This window comes from Bombus vancouverensis, chromosome 14, assembly GCF_051014615.1.
Source record: "Bombus vancouverensis nearcticus chromosome 14, iyBomVanc1_principal, whole genome shotgun sequence".
Taxonomy (NCBI): domain Eukaryota; kingdom Metazoa; phylum Arthropoda; class Insecta; order Hymenoptera; family Apidae; genus Bombus; species Bombus vancouverensis.
Window position 1 is genome coordinate 9,329,214 of NC_134924.1, and position 13,156 is coordinate 9,342,369.

The 13,156-nt window shown below is 42.3% G+C and overlaps 1 protein-coding gene across 4 annotated transcripts in view; it reads right to left on the minus strand.

Annotated features, from left to right (window-relative positions):
* The window catches only part of kcc (solute carrier family 12 member kcc), a 100,647-nt gene that overhangs the window by 83,821 nt on the left and 3,670 nt on the right, over nucleotides 1–13,156 (minus strand). For all 4 annotated transcript variants that reach the window (XM_033328979.2, XM_033328962.2, XM_033328970.2 and 1 more), the window contains exon 2: nucleotides 3,792–3,854. In XM_033328979.2, the coding sequence (XP_033184870.1) occupies nucleotides 3,792–3,854 (63 nt within the window). The remainder of the gene's footprint in view (nucleotides 1–3,791; nucleotides 3,855–13,156) is intronic.

The window sequence follows — 13,156 nt, forward strand, 5'->3', positions numbered from 1 at the left end:
ATTGGGACTACCGTCGCGCGATTCGCGTCTTGGCCCGTGTCTCACCAGCTTCGATACCGGAACATCGATTAATTATTCTCTCGACCCGATCGAACGATAGACGTCAATTTTTTAACGCGTTGCTATATTTATCGGCGTCCTTCGGCCCGATTTATGACCGCGGCATTATTAAAATTCTATGAGCTAGCCGGCGTCGTATATAAATTATTGCGGCTTTATAACCACTGATGAATACGTAGAACGCGGCTGAAGAAATGGAAAATTACGCGTGGCAGTGATTCTGCTAGAATTCCAAGAAGATACATTTTCACTGCCATTTTCCTTGTACCCTTCTAGATTTAAACAGTAGATTCAACTAGAATCAAACATACAGTAAACATTTATTATTCAGGTTATAGTACCACGCCAGAATAATTTACTTATAATTCTCAATGAGAATTGATTGTAAAATTCTTCCAAATAAAAAAAAATTGTCCTTGTACGTTGTACGACGAGAGTTTGATGTGATTATTTATTGCGAGTGACTGATTCTGCTAATAAGAGGGAGAAAAATACGGTGAACACAGCGTCGATAAAGGTGTGACACTAATCACATGTGAAATTAGCGTAATTAGTCTTCGATAGAGAATGCGTTGAATCTTACAGACGAAATTAGGTGCCAGTTACCCTGCGAGTATGAAAACGAAGGTCTTTTAAGTTAAAAAAATTGAAAGTTATGGCGGATCGAGAGCCATCTCGCCACTTATCTGAAATGGCTTTCAAAGCTCGGATCAAAAGCAGTCCGGAAGCTTTAACGTAATGCCCGTTTCCTGCTAAAAATTTCGAGAATGGCTGGCTTAAACGTTCAACGTACAAAAGCGTCTCTTTCCCCTATTCCACCTATTTCGCACGTTCCACGAAGAGTAAACGGTTGTTTCACGCGATTATGAAATATCATGGGATTAAGGTGTTTCTCTAGCCGCCACGTTTATCCAATTAACGAGTAATTAAACCACGAGAAACACGATGCCAGAATAGAACTTGTTCCTTTCTATTTTCTCTGTTCGCCTCGCTTCTTCTGTCACGGTGAACATTAATCGACGACATTTTACAAAGAGAACTACGCTAATTATTAGATAATCGAGAAAAGGAAATTAACGAACAAATAATTTACAGCGAATTATCGAATCTGTGTACACGGTACGGTGACGTTATCGCAGCCACGTTTTCACTGTTATCCGAGAACTAATCTAGACGTACCCCCGTTGCCTAGGTAATCGATAATTCATCCTGCTTTCTATTTTAATGGCGTTACCAGCGGTAATAGGGGGAATTAGTATTCTCGTAATTATATAAATTACGCGTTGAACGGCGCGGCTTTGAAACAAACAAGGAAAACCGAAGGTATCCGACGCGACGAACAAAAGCATCGATATCGAGCCCGCAAATTCATTACGCGCGACACGATACAACGTAATTGGACGATACGTGGGTAGGATAGATTGTTCGCCGAACGCATTTGTTAGACAAACTTCGCTCAAATGACAAATTAGAGAGAAATATCTTTGCCTCTGGTCTCCGTTGTAGTTAATGCAGATTGATTCGAGATGAACACGATGCAGGTGACTGGACAGATATTTGAGGATTAATTACTGGCAACTTTGTTAGCAGGATTATCAAAGTTGCCCCGGCAATGGATATTTATGGTGTACTTTAGCTGCAACGAGTTGCAAGCTCGAAACTCTCCGGCGAAACTTTCAGGAAAACAAAATTCATGGCTTCGAGGAGAGCCAGGTAAAAATACTCGATCGATCAATTGACGGTGCAACAATCGGAGAGAAAGCGAAAAGTTTAATCGACGACGCTAATCGTCCTTAAAGTTGTATTTATGCGTGTATTTATATTTCTATATCTTTTATATTATACCTTTCCAAATATTTTCTCCTATTTCATTTATTTCTCCATAGGCGGCCGAATTATATTGCCACCCTAACGTTTAACCTTTCATCGAACATTAAAAATCTCCAGAGATTTCCTTCGAAGTAAATTTTAACTTTGATCTTAACAACAAGCCATATTGCTAAGCTGTGTATGAAATAAAAATCAGACTTTTTAATCCTTGTAATCGTTGGCATATAAACATCTGATGAATTAAAGCTGTCTGTATCCATTGCGCTCGAGTTCCCCCAGAAAACTTGGCAAACGCGTTCCAAATCCAGCCTGATCGCTTTGTAAGTTGGCCTAACCAGCGTGGTCGAAAGGACTTCGTCAAAGAGCGAGTCAAAGGAAGGATTTTCGTGATGAGCAGCAGTTGGTCATCGAGGGGTAAGCGAGGGAATCGAAAGCTCGCGATTTAGGCACTGGACACGGTACACGGGTGGCGGATGCGAAACGCCGCATTGGGTGCGTATAATCTGCGACCGCTGGGAATTGGGTCGAGGAGACATTCCCTGTAGCCGGTCCTCGCCCTCCTACAAACACCTCCTGGTGAACTCGGCCGGTGCCCCATATAACTCGCGAATTTATCGCTCGTGACCGAGCAACAATCGACGATTCGGGTCAGAAGCGGTTCCTGTAACCCGAAACCCGTGCGGTTCCTTTTCGTTCTTAACCCCTTTCCACTCCCTTCTTTTGTAACAGCCACGAAAAAGTGTCACTGTAAATAACAGCTACAATACGCGAAACGTTGTATCGCTGGTCCAGTAATCTTTTTCTTTCTTTTCTGTCTCCTGTCGAATGCGGAGAAAAATGTTTCGGAAAAAGAATGTTGGAAAAGGGATCCCGTTTAAATTTGATACGCTGGGACTGCGCGTGACGCTGCAGATAGCTGACGGGGCAGCTTGTCAGCATCGCGCTTAGAACAGTGAAAAGCGGCCTTTTACGAGATAATTATAATATCAATGGGAGTTGATGAAATGTAGCGGTTCTCCTATATTTATTAGAGGGATACGTGTTGAAAAATACGTGTTCGAAGATAAATGTTAATTTCTCTGTTTTTACAAATACGTTCTCGGGCTAGTGCATCGTCTCGATGCCCAAGGTAAGGCAAGGCTTTGCTAAGATAATAATAATTGCAGCGCCACAGAAATATCGCGAAAGATATTTTTCGATATCGACGTTCGATAGACGACCAAGGTGCATGAAAGTGCGATCGCTAGAAATCATTGTTGACCTAGACGTCACACACGGAAGATCGAATAAATGGATAAGTCGAGGAAAGATGGCCCCTCGGAGGCTACGACCATGAAGGGTGGATAGCATGATAACGAATCCCTCTGTTCTCTCATCGATCGGCCTCTCGTTGCTCTTCATGCAGCCGGAGGAGTTTCTTTTTAACTCGTCCCGACAATGAGGCGCGAAAGAAAAGGGAGAAAACGAGAAAGTTGGCGAAGCCTCTTCCACGGAGCCTATCCAGCCGCCGTAGAATGGAAAAGTCACGTGGAAATCCTCTAGCGGGGTATAGATCAGATGTTGACTACGTATATACGTCTACCTAGTTTCCCCTTTGTGCGGAAAAATACGAGTTCCAGGGTGAGAAGAAGAGGCTGAGATAAGTTTGAAACGAATAAAGGGACGAATGAAGACGCAGACAGTACCTTTTGCAGCAATCAGAATGAACGTTTGTTTGTTCTTTTTACGATTTTCCGAACAAAGTAAATACAAACGTTAATCCTATCTAGAAAATTTTACCAGATATCTATCGTCTTTGTTCGTACTGTGATTCCGAAACTCGAGAAAATCTCTATCTTTTACGAAATAAATGTTAGTTTATCAATTAAGCAACCAACAACAAGGAATTTTAATCGACTTACATTCGCTGGCAGACTTAGGGACGAGATGTTGATGCTCCAATTGGGCTCCATTCAGTGGCGGATCTGAAAGCAAAATTCACCTTCCGTCAGTTCAACGTCAATTTAATTATTCGAGTATAGACACGCGTAGTGAGAAGTGGACCGTACGTAATGACGAGGGGGGAAAGAAAGAAAGAAAAATTAGCCAAAAGGTGTCGACGATCGAAGTCACGTATCGCTGATTTTGATCGGCAGCGGCACTGGCATCGACGAGGGGCCTTGGAAAAGCCTCTGAACCGTATATAGACCAGGTAAAAGGGGTAGAGACACAAGAGGCGTAAATGTAGGTGAAACAGAGGAAGGCCTTCGCGAAAGAGAAGAGCTGCTGACGCCGTGGTGCGGTTTAAGCTCCACCCCAACACCGATTGGTCGATGAAACCCTGCCGGCAGAGAGGCAGAGCGGGTGCAGAAGGGAGAACGGAGACGTGTACACCCCCGACCCATCTTAAACGACCCTCCTGAAAATATATTATGCAACGCGTAACATGTGCAGACATTCGTAGTTTTGATAGCCTTTAAACCGGCACGTACCAGCCAAAGATTTTCACATGATTTTCGCCCGGTTACGCGTACAGATTCCTTCTGATACGCTTGAAACCATCCAGAATCCTCTGAGCTTCTTCTTCTTTGCTCGACAAATATGAACGCGTACTAGTAGCGTAACAGAAGGACACACGTTCCTTACGTTTCAGTATTTATTACTCAAAAAGTTTCCGTGAATTTTCTATGAACGTTTAATCCACCACGTAGTTCGTCGTTTCTCTCACGCAACGTTAAATCGATCTTTTTCCATTGTCAGGTTAAAAGCTGGCCTAACAAAATTTTCACGCGAGAAATTATATTTTCCCAATTATACTCGCATATACGAAGAAACTCTTGGAATTTCAAGCACACTGAAAAACAAGGCGTTCGAAAATATTTTGCAGCACGGCGAATTTCATCCGAGGTAGCTCACGGAATACTTTCCACTCGTATTAAAATCAAACGAGAAATTGGTGGCGTTCGACGCGTGCTCTGGAGATGATAAAGATGGTGTCACGAAGATTTACACGACGCGTACAGGCGACCGAATAATTCTTGACGTAAGATGAGAGCTCGTCGTTATCAATTTTTTGATACCGCTATCCAAACAAACGCTTCCCCGGCACAACTGGTGTTCTATGAAATATCGTACGCTCAAGAAACTTCCGATCTAGAAGATTTACTTTTAAAACGTTTTATATATTTCGATACGTGTCCTTTGATCTAAATCATCGTACTAATGTTTCGACCATTTATTCGCCGGATAATTTTTTAATTAAAAACGTAACTTCCTCTACACGGTTTTCCATAAGAAAATCTAGATGTGAGAAAAATATTAGTTTAACGGAGGTATCGAGCGAGGAACATTGTCTCGGACGAAAGCTTTCCGCGATATTAGCGGATAAAAGCAATAACATTAATGCTCCGCGTGTGGGGGAATCGAATCAATTTAAAAACACTTCTATGAATCATGAAAACCCGTGACACGTGACAGGCAGTCGAACGATAAAAAGAAATTTTGAAATAAGACGTAGCGAGTTAAAAGATATATTGCTCGAGCGTAGCGTGTCGCGGAAGTAAAAGAAGAAAAGAGGAAAACGAAGTGTCAGGTATCCTACATTTGATCATCAAGAAGTCACACTCGATCTCGAAGATTACAAGGTGTGTCATATACGCAGACACGAACTATAATAGAAGAAGAAGAAGAAGAAGCTAGTGAACAAATGGACCAAGGATGGACACCTATTTCGATGTTTGCGAGTGCAATCACGACGATAGTTTCGATAAGATACAACACGAGCAGGCGATACGATAGAAAATAGAAAGACGAACGACATTCGACGCGACACCCGTTGATTCTCGAAATTACAGGCTCGTTTGCTGATCGGTGTTGACGCTCATCAACAGCTCGCGATAGCGAGCCCCGGAACGTGACATCGGAACTCGGTGCCCACGGAGATCAGCCCAGACATCGTTTCCTCCTCGGCAAGATAAAGTGACACTGAACGTGACACTGCACCCGCGTGCGTTATCTCGATCTTTGGAACCTACAACTTTTCGCATTTCGTACTGTCCTCGCCTGGTCGATTATTATTGGTGCACGTTAAAATGCTACACGATGTAGCAACGTATTACACGGACTTATCGTATTATAGTAATTTGTTAATGGAACGGCGTACGCTAGGGGAAGTCTGGATTGAATTCTTAGGGGTCAGAAATCCCGGAGGATTTGGTGAAACGAGCAACGACATTTTGGTGATTCGGTTTCAATTTTCAGTGGACGTAGCTGATTAATAGACTCGAATTAACCTACTTCTACCCGTTGTCAGATCAAGTAAGAAATAACGGTGCTGCATCGAAATAGACGGTAGACCGTAGAAAAGAAATTCAAGCCCTAATGCAAAAAGACATTTTCATCCATTCTCTTTGAAAGAATTTCTCACAGCGATATCAGATACGATACGTCATATCGCATCCTCCTTGTGCACGACATCGTACAAAGAAACGCGACTAGAAATTTCTCGTCATTGGTATCTGCGCTCGTGTCACAAGCTGCTGTTCCCCTGTATCGCGAAAAATAGGTTCGTAACTTTGGGAATCAGGGCGACGCGACGCGACGCGACACACGCTGCTGAAAGCCGGTAATCGAATTGTGCCTCGGTTCTCTGAGATTCAGGTGTCACGGGGGAGACAAGATCTCGCCGGAGGATAAAGGGGAAGCGAATCAAGGGATGTACAAGGGAATGTGTAACATTGGCAAAGCGTACGAAACTTGGACAGATTTTGATGAATATTGAAACCGCGGCGTAAACGTGTGCACGTTTTCCAGCAAACTCTGGCAGATATTTAAAACAGAGAAAATGGGTCGTCAACGTTTTCTTTTTTCTTCCCTCGAATCTTGACGTGCACTTACGAAGATGAGGCCCGCGTAGCTTCTTCCTCGCTCGTTTAATCAAACTCATTTAATCGTCGATATCGATACTTTGATTTTGTACCTGTCTCTTCGTTGCTGCGTGTAAATTGAATTTTTATTAAAAAGATATGTCTCTATGCAGTACGTCGCCCGTCTTGGATACGGTCAAGACATCGCGAGATGGGAAGCATATTTTCGCGCATAATATTACTCAGGAAAATGAGACACAACCGTTGGCGTCCTGTTTCTCGTCTGATGCACCGGAAAAGGAACTGGGAGCCCTCCCGGGGCTAAAGTCGAAATTGCTTTTGGACACGAAAGCAATATCGTAGGCACACGGAACTTACTGCTACCACCATCAGAATTTTCAAGTTTGCTTTACGTATAATGCCAGAATATCTCGATAAAGCGACGGATTATAAGGAAAGCTTCAAACACGAGGATAAAAAGCTTTAAACGTAACTCAATTTCCAGGGATCCGTTTTACCGCAAGGATCATGAAATTTGCTTTGTCGAATTCTCGGCTACTTTCGAAGTTAAACGATCCACGTTTCTCGTTATCTCCTAAACAGTGCAAGGAACGTAACGAAGGAGCCAATTTATCCGAAACTTCTTATCGATCGAGTACGGTTTAAGACTTTGAAAACATGAAATCTCCAACAGGAAAACACGAAGAACGAATAAAATGGCTCTCTCTCCGAAGTTTCCCAAACGGAGTAAAAAAATTCTCAGAAACAGCTCCCTCTATCCTTCAAGAGAGTACGAAAACAAATCGTCAGTGGAAATTTTTTCTCGCGTCGACACATGTAACAAACGCGTTGCACGCGACAATGGGCGACCGGACGAAGAAACGCAAAAATCCAGCCGGTTGAATCACCCGGATGATTGCAGAAGCCGCTGCAAACCGCTTTAAGTGATACGCCGCGTGTGTGTGAAAACAATAACGGCGTAATTGGGCCAATAATAAAATAATTGTTAGCGCTTGGGTGTTGCTTATGCGCGTGCCTATCCACGTCTCGACCGCGTATCGTCCTGTTCCAATTGACTTACGCAAGCCCGAGAAATTTTCTCGCTAAATAATAAACCCTGAACGCTTAAATCTTCATCAAACGTCGATGTTCGTGATCCAGTCGGGGGCAACCTTCGCGGAAACCATGCTTGCCATTGTGACGATTGTGGAACAGCACGACGATGATAAATGTCTCATAAACGTAGTTTTCGCTTAACAAGAGTAACTTAACTGACATCTTAATACATTTTTTGGATCTTCTGATTTCTATGAGACGATGATTAGAAGTGGAAGTACGTATTTATAATTCACTATCTGGTAATTTAGAAACTTATTTTTATTATAATTATAAAATTAGAACACGTTAAACCGTCGTGATTTGATTAATTTCTAATTAATTTTTTATTTGTGTTTGAGACGACGATCGTATAACGTTGAATCGAAAATGTCCCCTTTTTCATTTGTCGTTTTTATTTCATTAGAATGCCACTAATAAACAGAAATCATCAAGGTAGAAATTAATGAACTTCGAGACAATATTTCAAAGCAAGAGCAACGAATTTATGAAGCTCTGAAAATCCAGTCCGACTAAATAATCCGTGCAGATTATCTTCACACGGCTGTTTAACGCACGGTTGAACATGTTCATCAGATTGGAAACGCAAAGACGTGTGTTGCAAATATGCACGTTTTCCACGAAGACCATTCGCGTTTCCCATGTTCGTTTGCCCGTTGGAAATAAATCGATGGAAACGTGGCTTCAAAGCGTGCCGCCTTCCGCGATTGCGTGGGTGGTTAAGAGCAGAACGATTAATTGAAAAGTCAGGGATCAATGGACACCGCGTGTCTAAAGTTTGCGATCCTCTTCGACCTGCAGGTCTTTGAAAATATCTCAAGTATGAATGCAACGCCGTGCAACTGAGTGTGTGCACAGTTGTGCGTTGTTTTATCTTCGTTGCAATTGTGTTACGTCTGAAACGTGGGATATTTCACCGCGAGAATTCCGTGACGAGAATTCGATGACATTTTCGTAAATTATAAAACTTGTAATTAAATTCGAAAAAAATATTTACAGAGGAAAACTTACTTCTATTTATAATAAAATATATCGTAAATGTTTACCGTGCTAATTCGTTAGCTACCGCCACTGTGTCGTCGCAACTATGTACTTAACACATTAATTTATATTTGCTCGATCATCGTATCCATGCAAACCGAATTTGGTAACTTCTAATTATAATTAGCTATTCCTTTATTTATCTGCACATCAATTTCAATCGCGATAAATAATTCCTACTCAGTTAAGAGTCAGAAACAACAAAGATCCACTGGATATCATTATTGACGCAAATTAGCTACATTAAATTAAACGATTCCAGGCAATTTCGTTTGTAAATTCGAAGCGAACCGAGAGGCTGTTTCATTCATGAATCTTTGGAGCGAGCGACGACGTAAGAGCGGTTGGACGTTGCACGAAGCAGATAGCTGTGGGAAAGATCGTTCCACCGAGAGCTCGGCGTGTCAATTGACATTTATTCCCGGGGATACGTCACAAATTCTCGAGGAGAAACAGCCCAGCCTGTGTCCAGGCAGACGGTCGTGTATTAATATCTGAATTACGCCAACTGTCGTGGCAGCGGCTGCTTTTGTTCCGTTCCAGCCGCGTCTATCACGTTCAGGATAAACTTAAAAATATATCCACGGAAAGATACCGATACACGAACAAGCGGAGAAAGCATAACCGGCAGCTGTTGGCAAATTTACGAGAACGTGATCGTTTTATAGAGCGATCTATCGTTTTCAGGAGTAAATCGTTCTTATACTTGGAAAGTTTATGGCGATGTCTCGGGAATATTATTTTTATTAGATTATATAAAAGACAATATTTTCTGCAATCGAACAACAGATTTTATAGAAAAGTGTTCGAAGTAATACCAATAACGATCGTACGAGAGAGACCGGATCTCCAAGCTTAGAATAGAACTCGAAGCTAAGAGTTCTCACAATTTTTCTGTTATATAATTTCGTCTACTATGCGCTGTATTGCGCATCGGACAATGATTATGATGTGTGCAAATATGAGAAAATAAAAGTTGGGTAAAAATAGAGCGAATGGACGAAAGGAACGGACATACGAGGAATGAGAGAAAGCTATAGAGGGTGGCATTGAGCGAAAGAAAAATAAAAGATGAGAAGAAAGATTGAGAAAAGGAAAGAGATTTATGGCAAGTGCGCCGTTCTCGCAGATTCTCAAGATTGCCGATTTACCCTGTGATCGATAAGCGTGTTCGACTCGCGATCGAGGATGAGCTTTTCAACATCCGAAAAAACTAAAAAATAGTTGACAAAAATTCGTCGAATGAAAATTAAAACTCAAATCGTTCTCTGCTATCTAGACGTACATAAAATTCTTTGAACGGCAGAATTTCGGAAGCCTTTTAACACGGAACTTCGGATAGCGTCGCGATGTACAGTTATGTGTTTCTTTAAATAACCGAAGGTTAACGCTATCTGTCACTCGAATCTTTCCATCGACAAGGAGACAAAATTCCGTGAAATTTCTCGCGACGATCTCGTCGAAAGAGACGAACGACCCAGATCCAGCGCGTTCTGAACAAAAGCGTTTACGATGGTGGAGCGCGAAGAGCTGCGCTTTTGAGAATTCATTGGTGATGAGTTTTCGAAGAACTTGGTGTCACGGAACGGACAAAGGGAATGCTGGAACAGAACACGCCAAGTAGAATGCTCGCCAACCTCGCAACATCGTAGTTTCCCGAAATAATCCAGCGCACGACCAAATAAACGAACACCGGATATATCGTATTTGTAAGGGAAGTGGCGCGACCCACGAGCGCTGTTACGCTTTACAAAACGGTTTCCTTCGAGATTTCAATGCCTCGCGAGAGCTTCCACAAATTCCCTCCGCGAATGAAGATTTATCGAAGAACAAGTTACTCCATACTGGCAACTTTGAAAAATAACTCTCTTTCTTTCTTTCGGAGGTATCGAGTGGAAGGAGTTTTGTTCGCAACATTGTAAAGTTCCTAGGCGAATAAGTAACTCGAGTAACTCTCTCTGTTATACGCGCTCGTACATCATATTTCGAGCTCTTATATTCATTTAAATACACGAGAAAGGAAGTTATACAGCCCAAGCATGGTTCTCAATTGTCTTGTCTTATTTTTCAAACCACTTCTACTAACAGATACGACTACGTTAAAAATTCCACTCGTTAATCCCTGAGAAAAAGTTCAACGATAAATTAAAACAACATTCTCTACGCGCAACAAAATCCTCTGAAAAATTTGCAGGCTCACAATCGCGTGACACGTTCTCCAAGTAGTCTGCGCTACAAAGAAACGAGGAACTGAACGGAGGGAAGGAGCTCGATTGAAAAGAACTGGGCATCTGAAAATAATCTTTCCACGGATAAGCTGGGAACGCTCGAAACGCGTGGCGTCGGCAAAAGGCTGGACCATGGGTTCGTATAGTCGACGGTCGACGTTGGCATAATTCTCTGTTGATAAACACATAGGCAGTGGAATGGAGACTGTAGGGCTGTGAGGTCTGGCACGCTGCCATGGCTGGCAAAACGTCTGAACTACGTCTCCGTAATACGACGCGGCGCCGCGTCATACGTCGCTGGAAAGACGTGTATGCATAATACATTCAGGCGTGAACACACGCGCACGATACCGCTGGATACACAATGCCATCTACGATCTGAAAGCGAAAAATCTGTTAAAACGTGCCTCATTTATGCGGACATAGCGGAGAGCTTTCTTGTTAGTTCACCTCCTCCTTCTCGCTCTTCTCCTTTCGCCGCCGTCTCCTCTTTCCATCTTCTTTCCTCCCGAGGAACGCTGTTAATCGCGTACGAGACCAGCGCCCCGAGGCACTGTCTGCTCTATACTTTAAAAAAGTTGTAAAACACCTCGAGAAACCATTCGTCAAACAGTCATTGAAATTCTACGTCGGTGGAATAAACGAGAGCTTTGTTTGTTCTGCGACACCTGACGATTCCTTAAGAAAGGTGTCTCGTCGCGATCCACGGAATCTGATGACACGAGCGGGCAATTGTTATATCGGTTATTGTAATCCATCGTTTTATTTTTGCTCTTTGCATGCAAGATACCTCTGTTTCCTTACACTTTGTAACGTGGATTTCTGCTTTAAATGACAGTGATGAAGTCTCGTGACTCGTCTCAAACATTAAGCAATCTACTCTGCGTGTAAAACGTAGAACGTCCAAAAGCCGAAAATAGCGTGTCAAAGTCAGTTAGCACGTAACAGAGGAATATGGAAGGTTACAATGAAAATCGTCGGCGAAGATGGAGAATACACTGCGGACACGTTGGATTAAACAGCAAATTCTGAGGATTAGTGGACAGTCGTGAACAGACCGTGTTGCGTTCCAATCTAACAGCACTGGCTAGCGAGTAAAGGTCGAACTAATTAATTATTATGAAACAGGCTGCTCAAAAGCCGCTCTGAGGACACAGCGGCAAGTACACACAACCATGTTTGAGCGTGTGTTCGATTAAGGAGACAGAGTTCATGGATTTTGAGGGTTGAATTAATTTTGACAATATGGTGTTTGTTGATTTTCAAATTGATGCCTCAAGGTTTACTATTAAAGTTAAATTACTTCTGGGAAGCCTGTTTAATTATTTGATAAATTAAAAGCACCGTATTTGTAAGAAAATAATCCTTCGACGGAGTAAAATATGATATGATAAAAGTTTTGGCATAGTTAAGTTAAACAAATAAAGTCATCCCTCTTCCAACAGTAGGAATCCTGTAAAAGAGAGTCGTTTGTGAAAGGGGATTCGAACGACATTGTTCTCCACGCCAGGTAGCTTGAATACAGCTAAGAAAGGGTTTCTACCATGCCTAAAGCCACACGTTCTACTTTCTGTTGTTTGAGGGCGCCACGTCTCTCGCATGACACCTCGACAAAAGACACGATATATTGCGCGAAACTGCTTCTACTTACCCCTCGACGTAGCTACGAGGAGAACGAATCCGGAGAAACGTTCGCGTGATAAATGTTTTGGTATAATCTGAATCGTATTTCTCCTATCTTACATGCATTTCAGTCGATTCGATTCGAGTTCGTTCAACTCGAAGTCTCGAAGATAGCAAACTAGAACTTCTACTCTATTTCGTAACAAATCCATTTCAAAATTGTAGATATGATCGAAAAATTTGATATATTGACTATTCTGTCGTAATAGAGCAACTTGCTTCCGAGAAAGGTACATGTTTCTAACAGGGATGGGCGTCAACATCCACAGATTTATCTGCTAAATCTACGAACAGAGAAAATATGATGTCGCCCATCGCGTGTACGTTCACGGAACACGTGACCTCAGAGTGCAA